General features: G+C 42.6%; 1 protein-coding gene across 5 annotated transcripts; it reads left to right on the top strand.

Moving 5' to 3' along the window:
• Positions 1-14: 14 nt before the first annotated feature.
• Positions 15-26,882, top strand: LOC311011278 (uncharacterized protein). Of its 5 annotated transcripts, none has more exons than XM_084006124.1 (25): positions 15-133; positions 2,668-4,399; positions 7,055-7,116; positions 8,136-8,165; positions 8,514-8,710; positions 9,378-9,556; positions 10,244-10,459; positions 10,881-10,979; positions 11,198-11,235; positions 11,343-11,389; positions 11,700-11,731; positions 11,870-11,989; positions 14,524-14,655; positions 14,797-14,838; positions 16,392-16,529; positions 16,666-16,830; positions 17,008-17,430; positions 17,535-17,990; positions 18,499-18,645; positions 18,748-18,991; positions 19,971-20,025; positions 20,233-20,519; positions 24,805-24,930; positions 25,019-25,140; positions 26,347-26,882. In XM_084006124.1, the coding sequence occupies exons 2-25, from the start codon at positions 3,041-3,043 to the stop codon at positions 26,395-26,397; spliced, it is 4,767 nt and encodes a 1,588-aa protein (XP_083862250.1). In that variant the 5' UTR covers positions 15-133; positions 2,668-3,040; the 3' UTR covers positions 26,398-26,882. The 5 variants fall into 5 exon arrangements, with proteins under 5 accessions (XP_083862250.1, XP_083862249.1, XP_083862248.1 ...); XM_084006123.1 differs by having other exon boundaries at positions 20,182-20,519; XM_084006122.1 differs by having other exon boundaries at positions 9,378-9,544; positions 19,971-20,519.
• The last annotated feature ends 1,022 nt before the right edge of the window (positions 26,883-27,904 follow it).

Genomic DNA, 27,904 nt, shown 5'->3' with positions numbered 1-27,904 from the left:
AAGTGTGTCTCGTTGTTTCCCCGGTTGTTCCTGATGGTAGAACACAGCCTGATACTAATGAGTAGTTTTCGGGCTGAAAAGGAAGCAAGACTTTCCGGTTACAACAAAGAAGCATATCGACTATTAGTGAAAGGTATTTATTGGATGTGTTGTGCACTCGGGAGCGGTACGAGTGTTCATTAAATGTAACGGAACTGTATACGTTTTCCTCTTGATAGCTAACGTTAGCTAGCTAGGTCGCGAAAACACCCAAAATGGCGGAAATGTGTGGCCCTGTATTTCACAGTTTACATCATTGTCAATACGGCAGTTATTCTATCATAATTCCAACAGTTGCTTATATATGTTTATAGTCTTTAGCTTCTATAGAGTGTGTACAGAACCTATACTTGTAATCCAGTACGCGCTACAAGCAGGGGCTGCAGCGTAGACATACGCAGGTTTGACAGCTTCTCCATCATACTAAATTCTCCACTTTCACCACCGAAGTTCACCATTGTAAACTGTGCGTTTTCTTCTTCTGTGTAAATTAATGTTAATTTAAAACTCAATCCAAATAAGAGTCACCCCTTGTGCCATATGTTGCATCAGAAATCACATGTTTGAACTTTATATGTAACCATTTAACCCTTTAGATCACATCCCCGGTTATAGTGTATAGGCCTACCTATTTAACAGTATATGTAAAAATAAACAAAAAACACCCACTCAAATTCTCTCATTTTTAAAACCCAATATGCATTTCGTGTTGGAACATAAAATATGATGCATGCTGTACCAACCAATAATATGACACCCTTCTGTCAAGAGAAGGTCGTGAGCTCATCTTTTGAACAATCAAATCAAATCTCTCCTAAAGTTTTGTCCCGCCTGTCTGTCCTGTTTCACTTGGGAATATGTTGCCATATGGAAGATAGAAATAATGTTTCAACTCGACTTAAATGTGCTGACCTTGGGTGTCCAGCCAGTGAAGTAATGTTTACGTACAACGCTGTGAATGTACCTGGCTGCTTACCCAGATTATTAATGCACATGCCTGTTTTTTTTTTGAGAAAGTAGAAATGAATGTTATTGCTATTTATGTTGTTGCTAACCTGCATGCAATATCTTCTGTCAAATGCTACTTTGCTTAACTTTGACTTCGCCTTTTATCCTATTTACCTCCTGAAAGAATATCTGGTGAGATGATTATAGCAACAAAATAATCTCTTTGTGTCTTGTTTAGTTTCTCAGCATGCAAGTTTAACTTTTTCTTAAAAGCTAATATTTGGTCAATGTTTGCTCTGCTTGGTCTGTTCAAAGGAAATCAGAATCAGAATGTGTCCTCAAAGATGTGAGAGCCTCACCAAATTGAGTGTGCACACCAGTATATGTTTTGGTTTATTTATGACATGACATAGAGCAAAGGGCTGCATGGTGGTGTAGTGGGTAGCACTGTCGCCTCACAGCGAGAAGGTCCTGGTTTCCAGTCCCGGATCGGGTTCCTTCTGTGTGGAGTTTGCATGTTCTCCCCATGTAAGCGTCGGTTCTCTCCGGGTTCTCCAGCTTCCTCCCACAGTCCAAAGACATGCAGGATGGGGATAGGTTAATTGATGACTCTAAATTGCCCGTAGGTGTGAATGTGAGTGTGAATGGTTGTTTGTCTCTACATGTCAGCCCTGTGATAGACTGGGTTAGCTGGGATCGGCTCCAGCCCCCCCCCCCCCCCCCCCCCCCCCGCGACCCTGAATAGAACAAGATGGTAGGGTAGTCTCACTGTTTGACATGAACAGTATTGCTAAAATAAAAAAAAATTGAAGGCAGTCTAAAAGGCAACAACCAATCATTCAGCCCCAGTATGGCTCTGGTACAGGTACAAATAAGAGAGGGCAGATACTGATCTGGATACTTGGTTGTCATGTCTGATGATGTGCAAATACATACACCATGAATCCTCAAATCCTAGAATTATTGCCTTACCCTGGGCCTCCTCTCATTTGGCAAAAGTAGTCCCCAGGTAAAGCATCCCTGACATACAGTGTACGCCTACTTGCATTGAACTTTCTTCTTTCAATAATGCAAAATATTTTAGTATTTCAAACAGGCCTACACATTGTTCAAAATGTTTGATTTGTGCTCACAATTTTAGTATTTGAGTTTTACCAGCGTTTTTCAATGAAAATTACACTGTTTATTTTGAATGTGTTCCAGTTCATGGTAAGTGTGATTTAGAATTTGTAGAAATTGCAATGATCTATGTTGTCTGCAGGGAATATTCAGGGGAAGACTGGATCATGTGCTATTATAATTGTTTTGTTCTGCTGTGAATATTTTGGCAAAGAGGTCTATACCATGTTTGGACAAAGCCCACCACTGTTGTAATATTGAACATGCATAGCAGATCAGTTTCAGTATAGGTCAAATCCATATTTGCTGTGTTGCATAATGTTGCTTTGCTTTCCCGTCCTAAAAGAAAAGCACTCTGGGACTACAGGACAGAGTTCTCAAGGTGTTTTCTTAGTGCTTTGACAGTTGACAAAGGAAAGAAATCACAAACCAAATGAGGACTGAGCCAACCTGTTGTAAAAAAACTGCGTTGGGAAAAGGACTTTTTGAAATCTTATTTTTAAAATGAAAATGAAAGTTTATTCATCTATAATAGTATAATTTCTGCTTTCCACCTCACAGCCTCGCTGTGCACGCCGACAGTAATTTGCACATTGCTCCTACCCTTCGTTTGGAGCCCAATGCAACATTCTCCGTTGCCAACTGTACCAGAGGGACCCATTTCACATTTGGACCCGTGGCTGGCGCTGCTGCAGTGACAGCTCTTCGATTGGCTCAGATTGAGACTTGGGTACAGATTGCTCTCCAGCAGCTTGCTACTCTAGCGACCATAACTGTTGGCAACCAGTGTCACAACAACGGAGTTGCAGCGGCATTACCTCCTCACCTGGCCCTCCGGAGTCTTCTCAATAGTCTGCAGTTGTCATCTGTTGGGTTTAACGTGGACATACACAGAAAAACGTATCGAAACCCGCGGCTGAGTCTGTCCGCTGCCATGTACCACCACCACTCCCAGCAACAAGGGCCACAGCCCTTCTCTAATGGGCCCAGGCCTCCTCATCACCAGCCACCTCCAAATCAGCATCAGAATCGGTCTTCCTCTAATATGCTGTCTCCGGTGATGGGTTTCCAGTTTCCTCGTCCTACACAGCTTCCTGATGAGCTGGAGTCCGCCCTGGCTATCCGGGGTGCTCGGGACATGGATCACCGCCTCATTGATCATATGAACCGACCGAACCAACACCAGAACCAAGGCTCAGGTTCTGGTCAACATGGAAGCTACGGCTCTAACCAGATAACACTCGCCTCTGATAATCAACCTGGTCACCAGCAAGGAGTGGATTGGTCAAGCTACCAACCTCCAGCTAAACTGTTTGCCAATCCTCCTCCGAGTGCTAGCCACCAGTCCCAACGACAACAGGGGCCTCAACAGCAGCCACAGAGCAGCCACTCCGGAACAAGCATGCCAAGCTGGACTGCCCCTGTAAGTGACTCGCCATCAGTTCAAGCACGGCACCCCCATGGTGGGGGAAGTGGTGGTGCTGCGGATGGTCAGACTTTGTACACACCAGAGAGTGCAGGGAGCATCTTGGCTAGCTTTGGACTTTCAAATGAGGACTTAGAAGTGCTGAGTCATTACCCTGATGATCAGCTAACGCCAGATACTTTACCATTCATTCTCCGTGACATCCAGATCAACAAGACGGGTAACCAGAAGCCTGTGGCTTCCGCCTCCTCATCCTCGTTCTCACGCAGCATCCATGATATGCCGCCAGCTCCTTCCCGCTCTTCCCTCACACCGGAAGTGCCCAGCCTTCTTACTGTTACACAGACAGCAGGTAAAGTCATCGACTATGGTCACGCCAGTCGGGCAAAGGACGAGACCAGTACCAGAGAGACTTTCAAAAGAGAGCGGCTCTCCAGTGAAAGGACAGTTAAAATGTACCCAGCCTCGCCGTCGTCCTCATCAGCTCCAAAATTAGATAAAGTGGAAAGGCGGCAGGTTCGTTTGGAACACAGTGACTCAAGCAAGCATGGAGACCAGGACTATCGCAGGATGAGTAATGAACATCGCAAGAGCAATCGGTCACCTGGGAGAGAATTTGCACTATCAGCCAAATCTCGTAATCTAGACCGAGACTACAGGCGTGAAGGACCCAAACCTAGACCCACATCTGAAACCAAGAGCGAAGCTTCCTCGAGACGGTCTCTCTCCTCTTCATCTGGCTCAAATCCACGCAGCAGCAGCAAGAAGTTACCTACCCCCACCATGATAAGTGATTTCTCAGCTGTGTCTCCAAAGGTGTATCCCCATACCTGCTCCCTGTGCCACACACAGTGTGATCAGGAAAAGGTGAGTGCCAACATGCCCTCATAACAATGTCTGAAAGGAATATCATCACATGTTAAATTTAGTCTGCAGCCTTGCAGTTGTCGACATGAGTGATTTTGATTCTGTCACTTAAGTAGTGTTTTAAGTGGTTTGTAATTTCTATTGAAATTAGTAGGCCTTAGTACAGTTGCTCTTAATCAGAGGTTTTCAAAGTGGGAGGCAGAAGGACGCAGCGAATGACAGTGGAAAAATAGAAATACAGCTCTAGAAACTAACAAATGCCTGAGTTCTTTTTTGCGTATTTGGTCTAGTCTGAAATTATATCAATCAGCAATATAATGCTGGGTTTACACTGGACAACTTTCAGAGGATTGCTGCCTGCTACCATTTGGCACCAATGTATAGGACTTGGGCTGTTCACACAGAAGGTGATACAGCGCAGAGGTCACAGTCTTCAGCGATAGTTTCATTGCTGTTTTTGATTGTGTTTTTTAAATTACACCACACACACACAGACGGCAGAGATTAACTCATGCAACAATTGACATTGCGCTACATTTTCATGTCCAGTGTGAACCCAACGTTAGGCTATCTTGGCTCAGTTGCTGAGTGTCTATGGGATTTAATGACATTTTACGATTCCATGGACATCCAGGAATTGAGTAAACTAAGGGGAGTGGGCAGAGCATCTTTTTCCCAGCTTTGCCTGAGGGGACGCTAACAGTCTCAGACTTTGAAAACCCCTGCTCTTAATGTTCCAGCTAGTTTGTTGCCAGCAAAACCCATTGTTTAGAATAATGTGTGATCATACTTGAGTTTCCATTGAAAGAAATAACACAGAGGCCACACTGCCTGCATGAGCAGCGCCTGACTGCTGCATCGTTAACCTACTGCGTCTCTCATTCATTCTTTCATTTAATTTAATTATCATTACATTTATAATAAATTTAAAGCTCTTTCTGTTTTTCTATATAAATAAATGGGTTAAGAAGCGCTTGCTCATTTGAAATAACAGCTGGAATTGTGTTTTTATGGAGTTGTGCAGTCACACCAGCATTTTCCGTAACACTGCTGCAAATATTTCAGAATAAAAGCCTTGTGTGAAGGGATTCTGTCCACAGTAAGAAGTCATCTGGCTTTTATTTTGAAAAGGAAGCAGGAAATCACGAGGTAAAAATATATACTTGTGTTCATTACTGTATTAATGTAATGTTGGCGATATGATGCCATGTTAAAAAACAATTTTCACTTTGCATGCACAGTAAATTGGAGAGGCCACAAATGTGGAGAAGAGACGCAGCGGACAAGCAGCCGAGCCGCACACGCATCGCACACACAGGCAGTGTGGCCACTCCTAATCTGTTAACATGGACTCCAAAATAATAAGGAAGGTGTCCTCAAAAGGCCAGAAGAGCCCCTCAGTATCGGAAACATGTTTTGTTGTGCTGCCTTTACTGGTAAAGCCCAAACATTATACATATAACTACTTTTTCAAATACTACAGTTTCTCAACTAGAAGTTTCATGTGCAAGTCTATTAAAGTTTTTCACCCAAACACAAGAGTTGCAGAGGGAAAAGGTGCTTTAGCTGTTTTGCTCATTAAATAAATGAGATTAAGCAAACATAAATCAATCAATCATTAATATGACAACATATTTATTAAATACCAGACCCATCTATAGTACACAGTACATTTTCAATGAACAAACAGTACAGAATACAGTGCAAGTTCAAAAATGATCAACAAAGATGCTGTTTTCTTACAGGAGCAGTATGTAGACTTTATTAGAGTCTAGTAGCGAGTTACAGATTGCATCAAACTGAATAGCATTCCTTCCGTATGTAGTTTAATCACAAAATATATCAAATTGACTGTGAGACAGTGTGTAATTAAGAATTCGGTTTATCTGCCCAAAACTGTAAATATGACAACTGCATGTTTACAGATCTATTAATGGACCGGGATGATGTCTGCTTGGTGTAGAAATTATTATATCATTAACTATGTTTCAACAGGTGATTTAAAAGGTTGATATAAACTGACCAAAGTATAATAGAATTATTTCCTTTGTTCAACATTAGTTGAAACTCCTTTGTTTGTGGGAAAATCCACTGCTCTGGTCTCTGGCATTGAGATGGTCATGGTCTCAAATGGTGGTGTTATTGACTCCGCAGTGTTGTAACATAAATACTTAATTTCATCAAGTATGCCGAGTGTGGAATTTTTGAAGTTATATATTTGGACTAAAGCAATTTAACGCTCATTTCTCTCATTAAAAGATTGCATTTGTGTCAATAAAGGTCTCTCCAAATTTACAAAAATATTACTATTGTAGGTTGTGGCCTGATGGATAGTAGTGGCCTTTGTCGAAAAAGTTTCCAGGTTTCCAAATCTAAACCTCTTGTTTTTTTCTTTATTATTGTAGGCATGTTAAACTTGTTGAATTCAGGGTTTTCACACCACGTTAGATAATGACACCAGGAAACAACGATCCTCTGGAGCTTTTGTCTTTACTTAAGTTTTTTGGCGGAAGTTTCACAAGTTATCTGATTGCTTAGATTTAGCTAATTTTTGTCTATCTTCAAACGTGAAGTATGAATCTAGCTTTGTTTGAGATTGCTTCTGCTTGTGTCCGGTTGTGAAATCTTCCTCTCCCATTTGTCGTTTTTCTTCAGGACTGGGTTGACCATATTAACACCGTCAACCACACTGCTGCCTGCAGAGACCTGCGCAACAAGTGAGGACTAGGGATGTTAATCGTTTACCACTGAGAATATGTTTGACAGGTTACACGTGCCGGTTTTTAGGTTTATTTATTGTCTGTATGTTAATCCAACGTGAGCCTCTGTGCCCATGTTAACCAGTGGAGTTGTTCAGATGGGACGAAGCACACACACACACACACACACACACACACACACACACACTCTCTCTCTCTCTCACCGGGTCCAGCAGTAAGAAAACAACAAATGAGTATTGAAAATGTTTAATTCAGGATTAATACACAATTTTATTGACTATTCGCCTTTGTAGAGACTGCAGAGTAAACTATTCAGGAAGAATATCAACCGATAATGATTGGACAATCGTGCATTAGCATAGCAGCATAGGCAACAGAAAATAAATTAGAATGGCTGGCGTTCACTACACAAAACAATAAATATAGGTGCATAAGTGGTGCCAAATCTTATTAAGTCATTGGAGCGCTGGAAAAAAGGAAAGCTTCTATTGTAATTCTTGTCTCTTCGCTTGTTTGTTTTTTTTTGTTTTTTTAATGAGATCAGTTAGTGTTAAAAACAAAATCAACCAAATGTGAAATCACTAGTGAAGACATGTATGTGCTTCTGAAGCCTTGCATCTCCAGTATATCTTCAGTGTTATGTCATAGTTAGGTAATTATTCTGCATTTAGGTTTGGATGGCCAGTCAGAAAGGCAAATATGAGCTCAAAATTAAAGATGCAAAAAAATGTATATATATATATAACAAAAAAAAAAAAAGTATAACAATGAAACAAACCGTAGAACTGTAGATCTAGGCACTGCAGAGTAGGGATGCCGTTTCTGAGTGGGCCCAGTACTATAAGGGACCGTTTGACACAGAATATTATCAAACGCAATGTGGATTTTAAATATTACAGCTTTTGTGTTGATGTAAACAAATGAATTTATTATCCTTTCAAATTCAAATCTGTGTGTGTGTGTGTGTGTGTGTGTGTGTGTGTGTGTGTGTGTGCGTGTGTGTGTCCGTCCTGAAGGTACCCGGCCTGGAAACCAAATCTACCAAGGTCAGTGGACTCTTGTTGTTATGTTTCCAATAATGTGTTTTTAGCTGTGACCAGCAGCCTTGGGGAGTCAGTGCTGTTAGTTTGCACATCCAAAATACTTTAAATAACTTGACTGGGCATAAACAACCAATCACAGATATGGCTGTTTTGTTGGTTTGTTTAAAATTGTCCGAATTATTATTGAAGATATCTTGTGCAAAATTAGATTACATGGTTTTATAGTGGAGAAAATAGTTAATATCTAGGTCTTACAACTTAAAATATAAATATCAAACTTTCTCCTGTTAAAACACAATTGGACTACGACTTTTCCTTCCCGTCTGTTCATGAGTGTTACCTTTCATCCAGTCGCAGCGGACGATACGGCAGCCGGGCTTTGTGGGATCCCAAGGATGGCTCTCCCTCCCATTCTTTGTCTCGATCCCTCTCCGGTTCTCCTACACCAAGTCCGGTTCACAGCAAACACAGGGAGGGCCCCCATCTCCATCGGCCACACACAGGGCCTTACCTTCCTCACAGTCATCCTCGTCACCAACCCTACGCAGGTAGACCGCATGCTAGAGAGTAGCAGGTAGAAGACGACTTAAAGAGGATGAGAATAATACAAGTTTTTCAGCTGATTCGCAAAAGTGCTAAAGGACTATTCAGTAGATTTAGAGATGTCTTGATGTTGGCTTTATTGTATCTAATCTACTTCCAATACGTCATTTAATATAAGCCTTGTTACTGAAGGTACCCTAGATGCAAAAACAGTGGTGTTGTTTCTTAAAGCACATTCTTGAAGAGCGTTTGTACAACCTTCTTGCTTAACAGATATTTGAGATGTAATGAATGATCAGCTGCTGATGGAAATGTGCTGCTTTTTAGCTGATGGATAATTATAGTTGTTAGAATGAAAATCAAAGAATCATAATCAGCCAAGAAAATTGCAATTGGTGCATCTCTAATTTATGTGAGCCCTTTATCATGTAGGAATGATGGCGCTGCACTTTCTAATAGCTGAGTCAGATCAGGGAGAATATCTAGTGTAGTGAACCCCCTTCTAAACCCGCCCCTCTTCATTTGCTGTCCTAAGAACAGCAATTGGTTGTCTGTTTTTCATATAATTGTAAAGACTTGTAAGACCTAATTGAATTGTTCTCTTTGTGAACATCTGTTCCACCATTTCTTTTTGCTCCGCTGTCCTCCCGATGATTCACGTGGTGTCTCCAGGAGGTTCCTCTCGCGGTGGTGTGAAGCGTCCATATGATGATTTAACGAAGGTCTTCACTGGCACCAGCCGGCATCCATCCTTTTCTAAGGCGACTCATAGCTCCAGACATGGGCCGTTACAGTCCTCCACCAAAACCGTCAAGAGCGGGACGAAGCCGGGGGGCAAGGTGACTAAGATGGCAAGTGGCAATGCTGCTGACACTTCTTCACAGATTATTGTGTCGATGAGAAGGACGGGTAGAACCATAGAAATAAAATAGGAGTGGACGGGGCATTCCTATTCAAATGACTGACAGGATGGTCAGAGCGGCGGCCCCATCTATATAAAGTAAACCGACTCACTGAGCTGAGGTTAGGACAATCAGTGGAGGAGTAACATTACAGACTACATGAGGAACATTTAACAACTTAAACCTCCCTCTGATCACACCTGAGGAAACACTGATGGTGTCACATGACTCACTACTTTGTTTGCTGAGTGAGTGAGATTGAGTCCTTTGCTCTGAGTTCAGCCGTTAACGACTTGATATCATAGTGTTCCCCACACAGTGTTTGAAATGAGCACACTACACTAGCTTACACATTTCAGGTTTGTGTGAGTATTTGTTATTTATATAATGAAGATGACGAATGCTAGATGCTGTTTTCAGGCACAATACTTGAAAAACATTTGTTCTTGTGGCTTAGCAAGTTTGTATTGAATTATTCCACTTTTACAACGTTAGCAGGTTTTTTTCTGTAGCCACAACGTCGATGTGAATACAAATTCACGGTTTAGTATTAAAATCTTGCATTTGTTTGCTTTGGGTTGTTGTAAACGTGATTTCTCCTAAAACTAATCTTAAATGCTTTGCTGCTGTTTCTAGTCTGCTAAGCCTCCAGCAGCCAAAAAGAAGAGGAAGATCGTGAATCCTGCCTCCCAGGACTTGGCAGTCGCAGATCGTCTGGTTTATCTGACGGGCATCCCAAAGGATGCCTCCGAGCAGGAAGTTACCGACTTGGTGGGGTCCTTCGGCAAGATCAACAACGTGATCCTCATGCCATGCTCAGAGGAAGAGAGGGAGAAGGGCGAGGGACAAAAGGTACAAAGGGCATCATTATTAATGAGTTTTGCAAGAAATTTGACTTTTGGTTAGGGAAAGGGAAGGGACAAAATAACCCTGTACAACACAACTCAAAAGATGAATTGTTAATTTATTCATGACTTAAAGCTGATATGCTTATGTAATGTGGTAATAATACAAATAGCACTAATCACTGAAGTTTAGTCACAATCTTTTTTTATTTACTTCATGTAGTAAGCACACTGCAAAACAAGAAACAATGTGCAATCAATGGGAATACAATGACATTTTTTTTTTAATTATATTTTTCTTTTTTGTTGTAGCAAAATTAGCCACATCTACATTTTCAATAGAAATGCAGCTCAAATTAAAAGACATCACTCTGAAAAACAGTCGCCATGGATATGAGAAGATGAACGTTTCTGTTTCTGTGTTGCAGGCGTCTGTCTGCATGGTGAAGTCTGAAGACGCCCAGGCTCTGGCGAACTCCACAAACCTCTCCATCAGAGAGCAACAAATCGCTGCTTCAATCGCCAAGGTGGAAAATACAGACCAATTATATTGATAGCTTATTCTATTTAAACCCTTTGATACATAAATACATGAAGGCTCCACTGTAAAAAGCACAATGTGTTTTTTATTTTGTGTTAGAGGTTTAAGAAGAAGTAGATGTTAATTTAGGATCTATTTGAAACACCAAATTCAGCTTTTTCTTTTAATTGTTTGGAGTAAATACATTTTATTTATTTGTTTTAGAAGTCTGAAGCGGGACTGTCTCCTGCTGCTAAAAACAGGTTTGTCACAGACATTGTTGTCATTTGAATGTTCCTACTTTAACTCGATATGCTGCTCACTCAGCCTGCCAGTTTCTAAACTGCTCCTTCTGTGTGTGTGTTTACAGCAAACCTGCTCCAGGACCGGACAGCAGCGCTGCTGGGGAAGACAAAGGTAGGAAAACAGGAAACTGTGCTATACCCACCGATGAAATAAGTCTGTGCTGATACATCCTAATCGTCAAGAAAAGCTCAGTATATCAACATATAATAACTATGTCTTAAATGTATAATATTTTCCTCAAGAAAACCCAATGTAAGCTCAAACAGAAATAATCTATAAAATGTGGTTGTGTGTTGGGCCCAGAGATTGGCGGCTCCACAGCATATGTCTTTTGACTTGTGCTTGTGTTGTTGAAAATACACTAAGTGTTGCTCTGTTTGAATTTTGCCCAACCTCCTCCACTTCCACCTCCCTACTGCAGGAGCCGAGGCTGACCAGAAGACTCCCAATGAGGTACATGATGTATTCATATACTAAACATCGTTGTGAAAATGATGTGTTCTCAACCAAATCATGGGCCTCATGTTTGATTAATTGAATTTCATAATTATGCTACATTATATTTATATCTCAATACAATGTGTCCTACAGAAAGGCATGGTGTTGCTCACAGGATTTCCTGAGAGCGACTGGTCCGAGAGTGACATCATTAAGATGGTCGAGCCCTTCGGTAATCCCTCTGACATCATCCAGGCAAAAGAAATCGGAAAGGTTGGTCCAAGCCGTCAGATCTAAATCTTTTACTGTTGTTTGGAGAGGACAAACCCGACTGGACAGCCGTTATAGAAGTAGCTAATGCAAGTCCTGAGTACATGGGTCATTCCACACCAACTCACCAGAATTTCAGGAACCTCCCCATGTCACTTCTCAGAATTTGCTAGAACATTGTGCGAAAAAATTATGTTTTTTCCAAATTCAGGAAGGCATAATTTTATAATGGATTGATCTAGGAAGCTAATATTGCAAATAGCTATTGAATGGCATCCAAAAGCTTCAATTAAGGCATCAGTTAGCCTCGGGGATGCTTATTTAACGCTCTGTAGGAAGCTAAAAATGGCTTTTTGGCCAAAACAAGCTCAAATAAGGTGAAACTGTAGGACACAGCTCAGAATGTTTTCCTCATAACACAGTAGCAGAGATGGACATAGTACTCGATCCCAGTACTTGGGTAAGAGTACAAATACTACTGGTCAAAATTTACTCCGTTACAAGTAAAAGTAGCTCAGTAGACATGGTACTTGAGTAAGAGTAAAAAAGTACTTGCTTTTAAAGGTACTTAAGTATCCAAAAGTACATGCTTTTAAATTTACTTTAAATAAAAGTAAGAGTAAATTTCAAATAAAATGAATGGGATCACAGGACTACAACAGATGATGCAGATGTTTATTAACAATCATTGAAATTGTAACCAAATGAACCCGCATCGTCCAACTCTCTATCATTGGGAACTGGAACCCCCTCAAAGACCAATGTTGTCCCCACACCACTGGTTGAGAATCACTGTTTTACAAAAAACTACATCTCTGCTTCCAATAACTCAATGTTGAAGTCACTTGTCTTTACAGGAAGGACAATATAGGAGCACAACAAACTCTGTCTCCCCATGTATCCTTATGGGGAGGGACAGCGGCGCCGCCAGGATTCAATTTCAATGTACGCAAACAAATGGAAAAATACTTTTTTAAGACAAAATCGAATGTTTTCAGTATCAGTGAAATCAGTAGCGTATATCATGGTGAAAGGCCCCGGTGCAAATATTTTTTGTGTGCCCTCCATCCCTGCCCTAAACACAAGCACACGCTTGTGAGAACTTCACGCACGCACACACACGCTTGGACACACACACACAGTACGGTATGATAACTCTCCCGGCCCGGGGAGAGAGACATGCATCGGCTCGGCCCACAGTGCTCAGCAGCAGAGAGGTGACGAGACTAGAGCCGAGCTGTATTGTGTAGTGGAGAGAGGCCAACACACGTTATGCGCTATTGCGCACACACGCGCGATCGTCCTCTCAAATGCGGCTGCGTCTCTCCAGGTCACTGTGTGAGAGAAAGAAAAGCTCTGACTTGCTTGGGCAGACGTTGTTTGGTGTCACCCGCTGAAATTTAAATATCTAGCCCACCTTCAAAAGAAGTACGCACAGTGCGTACAGGATTCCGGCTGGCGGCGCCACTGGGGAGGCATTACGTATTTCCGCTTTTACGTAGATCCCAGTGGAGAGCCTGCACTGTGATAGGTTTCCTTCTTTGACAAACACAGCTTGTGTCCAATAGTACTTAAAAAAAAAAAAAAAAAAGAAAGAGAAAAAAAAACAGACCTGAAAGTAACAAGTACTTTTCAGCCTTTCTAGAAATGAACTCGAGTAAAAGTATTTGTCTTGGAAATGTATTCAAGTAAGAGTAATAAGTACCAAAGAAATCTAATACTCAAGTAAAGTACAAATCTTCTGGATATGTACTTAAGTACAGTACTTAAGTAAATTTACTCCGTTACTGTCCACCACTGCACAGTAGTGATATGCCCATTATCTAGTAACATGTATATTTTTGCCAGGATAACACAGTTGATGACTTGGAAAAGATTTAAGAACTGTGTTATCCTGGCAAAATATACACGTGAATAAATAAATGAGCCTATAATGTCTGTGTTATGAGGAAAAATTGTGAGTTATTCCATATTTTCTTGATGAATATGTTTCACCTTATTTTAGGTCCTTTCTGATGCCTTAATTGAAAAATATGGGTACAATAAAGTAAATATCTGCATATTTAAAAAAAAAAAAAGTTTTTTGCACATTTTTTTTTAGGGTCTAATATAATATTTTGCATGGTGGGGGTGACCTGGAGATCCCTAGATGAGTTGCCTTGGAATGACCCACATTTTTTCCATTTGCATGTTTTTATGAGTTACGTTTTGAAATAGAAAATCTGAAAGGAAACCTCAAAGTTCCATAAACACTTCCTATTGCAGGAACAAAAGAACAATTTCCTCTCTCTTGAGATGGTTTTTGCCTTTGTCGAAAAAAAAGTCTTGATGCGATAAATGGATTTTGGAAACACATTTGCTGCATCAACATTTAACTGGCATGAGTGCTGTTTCCACTATCTCCACCTGGACAGCATGAAACGTGGCCAATAGAGCTCTTGTCTTAGGATGACCATTTCCTGTGAATGGATATTGTTGAATAACATAACGTTGTTGTGCCTCCAGCACATTAATGAAACATTATTTTTGTATGTTAGGTACTTGTGTCGATGCCAGACACGGAGATGGCTCAAGAGATGGAGAAAGTCCATGCCCTCATCCCTGCAAAGATTCAAGACTCTGAGCTGAAGACGACTCACGTCAAACAGCATGTTGGTCTCAGCACACCGGTAGGCTCTCTCCACTGACCAGCTGTCCTTCACTGGATTTTCATCATCTTCTCTCCTTTGTTGCTGTTTTATCTTCTTTGTCCGTTATCTCACTGTTGTCCAGCATTAACTGAGATTAATGCTTAAAACCTCTGTACACAGGTGGCTCTCTACAATCTTCTGATGGGATCAGTGGACCCATTGGTGAGTATTTCCACCAGTAAACTTCTCTGTCCAATTTCTTGTAATTCCTGGTTTCTAGATTTAACTCGGTGAACATAAACTTTGCTGTAACTGAGTCAAACTTTAAGGCAGTTTTTTGTCTGTAGTCCCTTCACCTTGGTCGGGTAATTAATCATTTTAAATTGCGTGTATGTTCGGCAATCCCACAGTAGATTTCTACACAGTTATCGCATTAAAAACGTAAACAGTTTTCATGACTTCTGTGAAACACATGCAGTGTGCTGGGGTTTTTTGATGAAGCCACATCTTCTCGGCAGCACTGTAGTGGTCTTTTTGGTATCTTTTTGAGAACTATTTTTTCTTTGACCCTTCTTGTGTTGCTCCAGCCATCCAGACCAGTTAGAAGCTTGAAACATTCAATGAAAACTTGTAGCAGCATCTAAATGTCTGCTTGTTACATTGTTGACTGGGCACGTTCAGCTCCTAGTAACTTCAGTAAATGTTTGGCATAGATATGAAACACAGGTGGGTTTAAAATAGATGAAAGGCTTTTATGAGGATTCCCGTCACCAATGAACACGTTCACTGATTAAACTCAAACACCAGCATTATGTATCTCTGGCTGAAAGCTATACACCGATTTGGAGTGGATTCATGTCACAGCAGTAGCGTGTGCATTGTGGTGGCAGAAAAACAGCCCAAACAAGTTGAAAGGGGATCTTGTTGTGCTATAGGATGTCCAAATGATGAAATATTCTAAGTGTTTATGGAGCAGCTACAATGTTAGCGTAGCCTAGCTCTGATCCATCCAAAGTATTTGAAAAGCTGTGAGCTTGTCGTCTTGCCGACAGACTTAACAAACCATGACTTCAGATTTTTTACTAATCGTTGTCAATATGTCGTTACTACGATGTCATTTGTATCGGTTTATTAGAATTAAATCAGTGAACTCACCACATTGATCATTGTTATCTTAGTAATGTCAGACAGTCCGTCGTCTGCTGGAAAACCAGTCCAGTAATCGGAGAAGATCCAGATGATCCATACTCTTTGTGATTATCGCGCTCACATCGCTACTACAGAACTGTCACTTTCTGACACCAGTTTGGCCCCGCCCACAAAATATATCATCGCTGTTTACAAACACAGAAAGTGTCTCTTAAACGTGTGGATACCACTGGACTGTTTTCTAGCGCCCATTTTAAAACTCAATGAAGTCGAACCTGACATTCTGGACCACAGATGACCGAGTGTCTTTGTAACGTTGCACGCTAGCTTTCTCCACCAAATATTTCTATACATCAGTTTAGATTGCACAGATTGACAAACTGTGTGTGCACACTAACGTACGTCATCATTGTTTACCAATTCTAAAAGATTCTATACTTAAAGTATGAAGATAGGCAATCAGTGAATTTACAAATGAAACAACATTTTCCGTAGTTATCAAGTTGCAGGGTTTGATGGAGCTAACTTGAATGGTCTGTATACTGTGAACTGTTACATAAACTGTTGATGGACGAGTCATTTCCCACTGGCTGACTACTGACAGGCTGTTTCTTTGCATCCTGCAGGAGAGTTCTGTTCCAGTTGGCTGGAGCTCCCTGGTGGTGATCAATAATGTTCCCAGCACACCGTCCGGCCCCTCTGAGGTCCAGAAATTGGTGCGACGCTTTGGTACCGTCATCAAGACCCTCGTGCTCAACAATATGGTGAGGGCGGTTTGTCTGTGCAGCTGCAAACGTGCTGATCCAGCATCTCCTGGACCTTCTTGGTCCGAGTTGACAGTTTAATATCACGGATTATGCCGACAGTCATCAAATGTGCTTCATGTCTCTTCCTGCTCAGGTTATTTGTGAGATGGCGACTGCAGCTATGGCCTTGTCCGTTTACAAACGCTTCCAGATGTTTCCATGCATCATCCACAACAACCCGCTGTTCTTCTCTCGCAAGGCTGACCCCAAAGCCAACACACAGACCAAAGTCATCACGACAAAGATAGAAGCGTCCGAGGTTGGGAACTTTGATTTGTGATATCCAGTGGTTATCTTAAATTATGGGACATCCATTTAGACAAAAAAAAAATGTTCAACTAATGGCATACATTCCTGCAGCTTGAATTCATATCAAACACCGGAATGCATGGGATTGATACTTGATCAATAAATCCCTCCTTGTCTCTGATCGTAGGATACACTTGCGAATGGCAAAACCAGCCAAGCAGCAGCTGCAGACACTGCAGAGTCAGCACATAAGGAGAATACTGAATCTCCACTCGAGGGGATTGAAAAAGAAGTTGATGGGACGGATGAGAAGATGACGAGCACCGACAAGACAGTTGGTGAAGACGTGAGCAAAGACGACGATGTCCAAACAGACGAGCTTCCTGTTGACTCTCTGGCTGCACCAGACACCGAACCAGCAGCAGACATGGAGACAGACGCGAGGGAAATATCGACTGTTGAAACTGTTGTGGAGACGGCGGAAGAGGAGAAAGCTGTCAATGAATCCACAGCAGGTAATGATAAGAGTCCTGCTGGTGAAGAGACGAAGCCGCCCGACTCTGGTATCAAAGCAGCTTCCCTGGAGTCGGCCGTGCCGGAGCTCCCTAAGGTAAAACATCCACAAACTCTGCTTGTGTCGTTGCAGCTCGGATCCGAAACCTCCAACTTGGTAATTATTTCTGAGTTGTGACAGTTTGATCCCTGTTTCAACAGGTGACTCAGGAGATGGTGAACGCGCTGCTTGTGGAATGTCGAACAAGAAGCGTCAGCCATCCTAACAATACAGCAGCGTCCGCCTGTGGAGACAAGGGGGAAACACAAATAGAGACGGAGCAGGCTGACAAAGCAGTAAAAGAGAAGAAAGAGCCAGCCAAGAATCACACAGAGGAGGAGGTGAAGAAGGAGAGGGAGCGAAAAGAGAAGGAGGCAAGAAAGGAGAAGGAGGCGAGGGAGAGAGAGAGGAGGGCCTGGGAGAAGGAGGAGAGGAGCAAGCGGGAAAGGGAGAGGATTGAAAGAACCAGGAGGGAGAGGGAGAGGAGGGAGGAGGAGAGGAGGGAAAGAGAGAGGAGGGAGAGGAAGAGACCGTACACTTATTCCAGGTCCGAGGGATACAAGCAGAGCTCCTGGAGAGATGAGCCGCTCAGCAACCCAGAAGTGGAGCCCAAAACGGTGAGGAGGCACAAAGTGTTGAATGTAGACAACGTTTTGGACATTGCCGAACCCGTGAACAGCGCCCCCGTGTGTGCGTGTGCTTCCAGCTGTTTGGCACACACACCCACCGCCGTAGAACATTTGTGTGTCCAGCATTGTCGCTCTCAGAGCCAATTAAAGAGCATGAAAGCAGACAGCTCTTCTGATCAGCCTTTAGAGAGACCACCAGTCAAACTACTTTAAACAAACGGAGGCCAGCTGATATTCGAAAGCTGCACCTGTAACCAGATCAAAATGTGCTAATTAACATCAGTGAAAACATGAAAAAATATAAAAAGACTAACTGGACGGATAGAACGATTCAGAATGCAGCGGCAAAACTCACTGAGGTAATGCTTCTCTGCTTAAAAATGAATGGGTTAGCTGGTCATTAAACGGGTGTCGCTCTATCAAATAAACCGAAACTGACATCCTGGATTTTTATTCTCATCCTAACTTCTATCGTTTTGTCGTGTCATGGACTCAGGTGGAGGACGAGGAGTCTGAAGACTTTCCGTTCAACATGAATGACTTTGTGACGGTAGATGAAGTTGGAGATGTGACCGACCTTCCTTCCTCTCCTTCCGCCTCTGTTCCTATGGAAACCACCGAGGGAGAGGACGACACTCCTTTGGTACACGTAATACTTCTTCTCTGCCTGCTTATTGGTGTGACTGAGATTTAAATCTCCACAATGTAATAACATCGTCGACCCCTTCCTGCTTCCCGTTTGTAGGACACGCCCATGGAGGTTACCACAGAAACCACGGTGGACTCCACAGCAACCACTGATGAGCATGTATCAGAGTCTGAACCTGTGCCTCCAGTCGAGACTTCGGCTGTTTTAGTGTCATCGGATTTCAAAGTCATGGCTGCAGCGTCCCTCTCAGAGGCTTCACAAGGTGACTCTTCACCCGGCCAAGCAGCCGTGACAACGTGTCAACCAGAAACACCTGAGACCGAGATCACACCTGAAACAGGTACAATCCCACTCAACGAATATCTAGAGAGATGCAATGGTTGTCTTCATTTTATATTCTTATTTTCTGAGCTGCAAAGAACTATGATATAACCTAGAATAACTTTTTCACAACAATCCAGAAAACTAATTTGAACCATTGTGAAGTCAAGTAAACCTTCAAAAATGTGAATCTTTGATTAATCAAATCTTGGTATTAGTTTTAACTATATACAGCTGCTTCAAACTACTGTACAGCTTGTGTTAAACGGGCAACAATTACCTCTTATATCTGTTATATATTGCTGTGAAAACATCTTCAAAAAACATTATTCATTCAAATTTCTTACCAAAAACGACATTTTATAAGATTACATTTGAACACATGATAGCGTTAATAACCTTTGACCAATAATATTTTTCCATGAGTTGACCTTGAAATTCTCATGATGTAAGTCAATCCAACATCCTTGAAAGTTAGCTGCTAGCTCCATTCTAAGCAGGACTGTGCTGGGAGAGCCGGTCACTGCGGTGACCCGGAGCAGCATGCATGGGGATGAATAACAATATAATAAGAGTCCCAGATCAGATGAGCAAATATCACTTAGAGATGCCCTGATCACGTTTTTTGCCGATTGTCAATGAAACATATCATTCAATACAGATAACTGTTTTTGTTAATAATTTTAACTGCCCCGCAGTCAATGTAGTCAACACAATTCAAATGATGAGGAAATAAATGATTGTATTTCATTGACAAAAAAAAAAAAAGGTTTTCATTTGTAGTGTAGAGGTCATAATTCCCTCTCTAATTTCTATTTTACATTGCTGTGAAAACATTCCCTTCAAATTGTATTCATTCAAGTTTCTTACCAAATGCTACATTTTACAAAGTGAATGTAATAATGAAGTGAAGGAAACACCATCTTAGATATTTTTTTTATTTAAAGTTATAAGATTGTGAAATTGATTATGGCCTGAAGTGTGTCATTATTCTTTAGAAGCTACACTGCAAGCCGATCAGGACTCCACCACCGTGCTGAACCCGCTTCCTGCTGCTGCCCCTTCCTCTCCTGCTGCTGCCCCTTCAGCTCCTGCTGCTGCCCCTTCCTCTCCTGCTGCTGCCCCTTCCTCTCCTGCTGCTGCCCCTTCAGCGCCTGCCGCTGCCCCTTCAGCGCCTGCCCCTTCAGCGCCTGCCCCTTCAGCTCCTGCAGCTGCCCCTTCAGCTCCTGCCCCTTCAGCTCCTGCCCCTTCAGCTCCTGCAGCTGCCCCTTCAGCTCCTGCCCCTTCAGCTCCTGCCCCTTCAGCTCCTGCCCCTTCAGCTCCTGCTGCTGCCCCTTCCTCTCCTGCTGCTGCCCCAGCTGACTCCTCCTCAAACGGCCCAGCAACAGGAGTAGAGACTTCTGAGAGGGACAAACAGGAGAAAGAGGACAATGCTGTCAACCACAGTGAGCCTAAGAAGGAGGAGGTGGTGTCGGACCAAACCGAGGAACTGGAGAAGATAAAGGATGAGAGGGACAAAGACACGGATGCTCCTGCTGTGAACACTGGTATGCTTACTGGTTTGGTTTACTTGATTTCGGGTGCACTCCCACTAGGCCCAGTTTCCCCACACTTTGCCCCCCTCTCTAGTCCCCCTGCTGGCCTGCACTTCCATTGGGCCTGAGCATGGTTACCTCTTGTACATACATCATCACGTCATAATGCAACACACGAACGGCTTCATATAGTCTCCAAGAAGCACCATCTCTGAGTCATCACAACGGAGAACAACACAGAGAACATGACTCAGGGCTTGAAGACCTCCGGCACGGTGCCGGAAATCCGGCGTAGCAATATTTTGGTGAAGTGTTTTTTTTTTTTTTTTTTTTTTAACTGTAACCAGTCGTTTAAAGTGATAGTTACAACTACCAATGGTACTCAAGGTAACCAAGGTCTAGCCAATCAGAGCAGAGTAGGGCGGGCCTTAAGTTTCCAGGCACCTCGGACCGGGACAACGTAGCCAGAGCGATTGATAACATCAGCCCAAAGGCAGCCCTGCACACTTTTCATTCAGACAAACTAATGCGACTGCCACAGTTGTTAGATTTCATCAATGAGACCAACATTAATCTAATAAAAAGAATTTAACCAGCCAGCGGCAAACCTCTAAAAGCGTGCGGATAAGTTACTTGGCTCGTTTTTCTCCCCCGGGATGACGACAGAGGTTGGCCCTGGGCGATCAGATCAGTAGACCGGCGCTGCCGCCGCTGTGACAGCCGTTGCAGTAAAAAATAGTGACGTTTGTCTGTGCCCCCTCCCGCTCTGAGATTTGGTTTCGCCCACCTTGCCGGACCTGCGCTTCTCTACTGTCTCTCCGGTCTCTCCCGGTCTCTCCCCGCATCAGCGGTGGTATGAAGAAAGCACGCGAAAAAAAGCAAAAGAATAAAAGTATCTTCCCAACAGGAGGTAGCTACTGCTAGGGCTCCAGTGCCACCACTCACGGTTGCCCCCCCCCCCCCCAGCCGGCGAGTTCGACAGTGCGTGCGCGTATAGCCCCATTCACATACGTCGCTACTCGCCCGTCACTCGCTTTCTCGCTGAATTCTACTCGCTGGCAAAAAAAACTCACTGCCGCCGGCGGCGACTTCAAGCGACAACTATCTGTGGAACTCTCTGTTGACGGCAACTGTCGATCATCTCTATTCTACATTGTGATTGGTACTCGCTTCACTCGCATCGCAGAAAGTTAAAGTTATTTTATCTCCGATCGACCACATCACATCGCCTGTCCTGGACACATTCCGCTAGAACACATTCACATTCATTGACAGTTGTCTCTCAGAGATGGGCGAGTGACGACGTATGTGAACGAGGCTTCAGTCAAAACCAAAACACCAAGGAAGGCTGAGGAATAGTCACCCACTTTTATTATTATTATTATTATCATTATCATTATTAATAATAATTATAATAATAATAATAATAATAATAATAAACGAATTGTGTTTTAGTCATTTTTGTTCTCATCTTTTCTTGAATGCTTAAACTCCTCAACCCCATTTAGTATGTCAACATTTGTATCAGTACCAGCAGTTTGTAAGAAATTGGTCAGTAATTGATATGTCATATTTTGTTTCTCAGAATTCACCAAATTGATGCATTAAAATGAAATTATTCAAAATTTTCTCCCGGGGGGGCATGCCCCCGGACCCCCCTAGAGGATGACAATCCCCCCACCATAGTCTCCAAAGATCCTGTGGGAAACACTACAAACCCATTTGTAATCGGGACAAAATACTTAAAGTTAGAGACAATTAAGGACCATGAGTCCTAACAAGAACACTTGCACACACTTTAATGTGTATTTTGTACACGTTCAAGACCCATTTTTATGCATTTTCTGAGTCGGTCAACTTTATTTTAGGCACAAACTATATATCTGGGCTGGTAAACCCAAACCTGCCGCAGTGGCTGGTGGCCAAAGAATATGTATATATATATATATATACACACACCTGCTTCACAGGTGGAAATCTCAACCACCCCAATGTTCAACTCAAAGTTACGCCCTTGGTGATGCTAATTTCTGAGGTATTATACGTTAGCATTAAGCTAGCGGACTTTATGCTTAGTGATACTGGCTGTGTGTGTTTTGAATGTTGTTTCAAACTATAATGTGGGTTTACTCTCAAAGTGCACCAGATTAATTCATTTAGATTGCAAATGTCAGAATTTTCTTCTCCCCAATGCATAAAAAAATTTCACAGGATTTTTTCCTGCTTCAAGCCCTGATGACTGCAACTTCGATTTCACAGTACATCATGTCCACGTTGCGTACATGTGCATGAGCAACTGTACCCACCTCTCTTCCAACTGTGCCAGAGCTGAGGAAGTGTACTGGGGCAGGGCTCCAGACTAACTTTTTGCATTGGTTGCACTGGTGCGCCTAACTTTTTTTTTTAGGTGCACCAGCACAAAATTTAGGTGCACCAACATTTTTCATTGCGTCGCCTTTAACGCCAAAAAGTCACCTTTTTATGGCTCTCCTTTTACATAATGACACCCCCTTATGGCCTAGGTTAACTGCAGCACCATCAGCACCCAGAGGAACCGTTTTCTCCAGCCAATCTGCACACTGATGCCCAAGCGCAGTAAATGCTTGCTTTGTGGCAGCATAAAAAGATCATACAGGTCACCAGCCTATAGATTGCAAATGGAAAACTGTTTATGTGATCTTAGCCTAGCCTACTTATATTTTTACTTAGGCTATTCATTTTTAATAATAATAGGAATAGGCTACAATACAATTTCCTATTCATGATCTCTCATGCTGTAATGTGGGCCTTCAAACACTGTGCGTGTCCATGCTCCACACGACATGTCCAGTTAACATGTTGACCGGCCTCCCTTTATGCAAAATGCAGCAGTAGACAATAACGCACTCCTTCGTAGAGACGTCTGTGTCGCCGTCAGTCATGAATGACGTGTACGTGGCGTTTCCAACCTCAGCTGTCTTGTTCTTTAGTGTCGGCATTTTTTTCATCAGAATCATTTCTGACTTAAATTTAGTGAACGGCAACTCCTCCTTTGCAATATTGTATGCGACGTTGAATTTTATAATCATTTCAGATACCTCAGCGGAGCTGATTGATACAGCCTGACGCTGAAATGCAGCTGGATGAGGGGCCACTTTATTAACACACTTATCACGGCATGTAGTATGCTTTTTGGACATATTGCGCTTTTTCAACGTCTCGATGCGAAATGTTGTTGACTCCTCCACAAACGTAGGATGGGTGAACCCTGCCTGAACTTCCGGGAAATTTGGATTTCGCTCGGCAGTTTAGGCTGGACACCCTCAGGCTTACTTTCGCTGTTACATTGCCAGAATCTTTGGCTCCAATCAGAAACGGCCATTCTCTCCTGGCACGCTATTGGCCGGTGACGTGACGATGACGAAACATAATGGGCATCGTTCATTTGAACGATGCCCATTGATCCCACCTCTTGAGCAGTAGAAACAAAGCGCAGCTTCCCCAGACTAATGTTCAATCTTAAAAGATTGACCTTAGTATGGTGAAAACCAGACTACCACAAACACACTATTACCGGCCATATTCTGACCGCACTCCCGACAATAAATGCAGTACATTGAGTCCCTTTCTTCATCGTACATCAGCCAGGGAAATTGCTTCAACCAGTCCTGTCTGAAGGCATATTTTTGGGCTTTTTAATTAGTCTCGGGGCGAGGCTTTCTGCCTCTCTTCATTTTCAAAGAAAATCGAAGCGCTCAGCGTCGAAGCGCTCAGAGTACCTGCTCTGCTCGCTCGCATTTTCGAACTGACACAATTTACAGCAGTGAAAAGGACCACAGCCAATCAGAGGCAAGGACCCGCCCGAGCTCTGTCTCTTATTGGTTAAGACCTCGATGCCATCAGGAGAACACAAAGAGATGCTGTGCTTATGAATTTTTTTTTCACCCGAGCAGTGTAAGGTGCACCAGTGCGACCTACCATTTTTTTCAGTCGCACTCATAAAAATTTTGGTCGCACTCTGGAGCCCTGTGGGGTCAAACGTGCTTGTCCATAGTACAGATTTCCTAGCGTGAGGGCACCCTTAGCTGGCGGCACTACCTGGTTCCTGCAGATACTGAACTTCATGTTCTTATTTACCTCATCTTAAAAGTTTATCTTATCTTGTCTGGTGAGGTGTTTAGTTGCTGGAGCCTGTGTTTATAAAAAAAACATGTTTACTATGTTTATCTGGATGAGCTTGCTGAGTAAAACCAGGACCTGGTCTTTTTAGTCCCTGCTCCAGATTTTAAAGGGTTCTCTGTCCGTCTGTCTCTCACAGGAAAGCACCAGAGGTCTGAAGATCAAGCAAAGGCCGAAGAGGAGAATGTGAAGAAGAGATTAAAGATCGACACTCCCATGAGCTCAGGCTGCTCCCTCCCTCCCTTTGACCCCAGCAGCCCTGTTGGTACGACACTTACTAGTTGTTTACAATGTCTGACTGTTTGATAGAGGTCATCAGCTGGTAGACGTCACTCCATGTCATGTATCCACAGGTCTGGAGTTCTTGGTCCCAAAGACAGGGTTCTTCTGTAAGGTGTGTAACAGGTTCTTCAGTGGAACCAAAGAGGCAGAGAGAAACCACTGCAAGACCCTCAAACACTATGAGAACCTACAGGTATGCAACACACACACACACACACACACACATAGCTGTTCACTTTCAGCACTCCAAACTAGATTTTTTGCACATATGTGAACGCTGCAAACGATCATACGGTCCGTTTCATGCTAAACTGTTGCAGTTGCATTTTTGGGGGGACCAACTCTTTTGTCCCTGTCCTGCTTTAATCTTATTTTAACTTCATGTGTAGACTCCATCCTTCTACTTAGCTATGCACCTGGACTTTATGTTCTGACTGCTGCAAAGTTGAAACCGTCCTCTTGTGGATCCGCTCAGTACTCGAGCAGAACTGATCACACATCCACGAAACTCATATTAAAACACTGTTAGGCTTTAAGTACCACTACAAATGAAACGGGGTATCAGACTGTTTTTAACGGCAAGGGCTGGGCGATATGGACCAAAAATCATATCTCGATATTTTTTATCTGAATGGCCATACTCGATATATATCTCGATATTTTTTCTCATAAAGAAATAACAAAAACAAAGTCAGTTCCAAGTCAAATTAACACATGCCAAATGCAACACAGGCACTTTTATTAAACAAACAATGGTTCTTAAACTTTGACCTTCACCTATCTTGACCATTTGATGAGCTGTCTGGCTGCAGACTACGTTCAGCTCGAAATTGAAAACCCAGTTTTTTTTTTAAGGGTGCACAGTGGAGCTTAAAGTCCGTGTGACTTTAGGCTCCATCGTGTGACTAGTGTGAGCGCTCCAACGGTCTGGACATGCCGGAAAGGAGTCAAGGCTTAACTCTGTAGACACTGACAATGCTTCTTGTGTTTTATGTTGTAGATACATGGTTATTCTTTAGTGGAGATACTGGGTTGTTCTTTAGTGGAGATTTCCAACAGATATAGCAGATCCACTGTAATTTAGTCCATGTACTTACATCCATACAGTGAGAATGAGTCCGTGAACTCACCACATTGATAATTGTTATCTTATTAATGTCAGACAGTCCGTCTTCTGCTGGAAAACCAGTCAAATAATCAAAGAAGGATCCAGATGATCCATATTGTTTGTGATTTTGGCGCTCACTTGTGACAGCGCTGCTACAGAACTGTTGCTTTCCATTTGGCTCCGCCCACAAAATACGTCCTCGCTGTTTACAAACACAAAAATGTCTTGTTCTTGTTCACAGATGCCAGGATGTTCAGGTCTAATCCAGTTTCCTTGTTCAATCTCTTCTAGAAATACTTGCAGACAACCAACCCGGTGACTGTGAAGCCCGACTCCGTCTGAATGTTGCTGTGAAAGTCTTGACTGAATCACCATTCCCCTCCTGTTCTATTGTCACTTCATTTCTCACTAAGGGTCCAGATTGTCATTTTGATGTAGATTAGTCTCATGTCCTGTTTTTCTGAATATGCGGCAGATTTTTCATGAACACTGAAGTGAAATGGTAGAAACTGTGTATAGTTAATGAAGTCTGGCAGTAAGAACGGTGCACAATCAATGGTGTTTCACTGAAATACGTGATATCACTCGTTCAGTGTTTGTTGTGCATGCGACATGAAGAGAGGCGTTTAAACATCACTGCTGACGTATGTTCATCTCAGCTCAACTTCAGCTCCACCGAAAGGACGGAAACAGCTTTTGAGTTAATTTTGCCACCTTAGGGCTTCTACTGTATCTGTGTCTCAATGGAAAGAGTAACTTAACCTATAAAGATGTGTTTTCAATAAAACTAGTGAGTCTTCAGTCTGTGTTTGGCTCAGATGATGGATTCTGTTTGTTTCTGAAGGTTCATGTTATGAAACCACGTCCACATGAGTCTGAGTTGTTCCTCCTCCACACTGGAGTCAGTAACTGTCAGCCATGTTTGTGCTGTTGCATGTAGGAGTATTGTAAATAACGTCAAGATAGCATGCGTACTGTAAATACTGTTTATACTGGTATGACAGGTGATCCAAAGAAAAGCTCTTGATATGATATGGATCCCACCCTGAGAATTTATTAGGGCCTTTTTAGGAAAAGTAGATGCTTGTAGGAGTTACACCAGCACAAATGCTGGTTGTTTCCACTCTATCGGAGATCTTCAATGGGGTCTGGAACCCCTAGGGGGGTCCCCGAAATTATTTGATCCCAAACTTTTTATCTTCCAAAAATCGAAATGTGTCCAAAAATACACATTAAAGGTTGTATCAGCGATTCTGGTTGCCCTCACTTCCGTTGCGAGATCCAAAACAAACCGAGCCAGCTAGCCCCTCCCTCCCGTGTTTTGAAAATGATCATGAACGTGATTGGTTGGAACACTGTTTATTTTGCTTTTGAGGTGTTGGTAGTACCATTTGTTTTTGTGTGCGATTTCGGAGCCTAGGCTGCCTAGAGAGCAGCTAGCGGATCGTGATGTAAAAACAGATGAATGTGATCATTTATGTTTCGGCCCAGAATCGCTGATACAACCTTTAACATGAATACAACCTATAAAAATCAGGATGTAGAAATGCCAATGGATTAGCATTGTATACATACGTCATTACAAAGTACTTTAATACCTGGCTCTAGGCTGCTATACACGGTTTAATATGCAACAACATTTTATAGGATGTATGATAGGGGGTCCCTCCACTGTGTTACTATCAGCCAAGAAGACCTGGGGCCCGTTGCACAAAACTAGGATAAGGGATTAAGCCGGGATATCTTGGTTATCTTGGTTATCCGTGATCCAGTTAGACAAAAGCGGGATAGGGGGCAGTAGGATATGTTATGGTATAAGTTACCATGGAGATTTATTCTGTGGAGTGAG

Source organism: Eutrigla gurnardus, assembly GCF_963514095.1.
Source record: "Eutrigla gurnardus genome assembly, chromosome: 3".
NCBI lineage: Eukaryota > Metazoa > Chordata > Actinopteri > Perciformes > Triglidae > Eutrigla > Eutrigla gurnardus.
This window is presented reverse-complemented; position numbering and strand designations above follow the sequence as displayed.

Coding starts and splice junctions, on each gene's coding strand:
- LOC311011278 (XM_084006120.1), top strand. CDS start 3,041: ATGTACCACCACCACTCCCAGCAACAAGGGCCACAGCCCTTCTCTAAT. Junction 8,711..9,377: donor TCGTCACCAACCCTACGCAG/GTAGACCGCATG, acceptor TGGTGTCTCCAG/GAGGTTCCTCTCGCGGTGGT. Junction 9,557..10,243: donor GGGGCAAGGTGACTAAGATG/GCAAGTGGCAAT, acceptor TGCTGTTTCTAG/TCTGCTAAGCCTCCAGCAGC.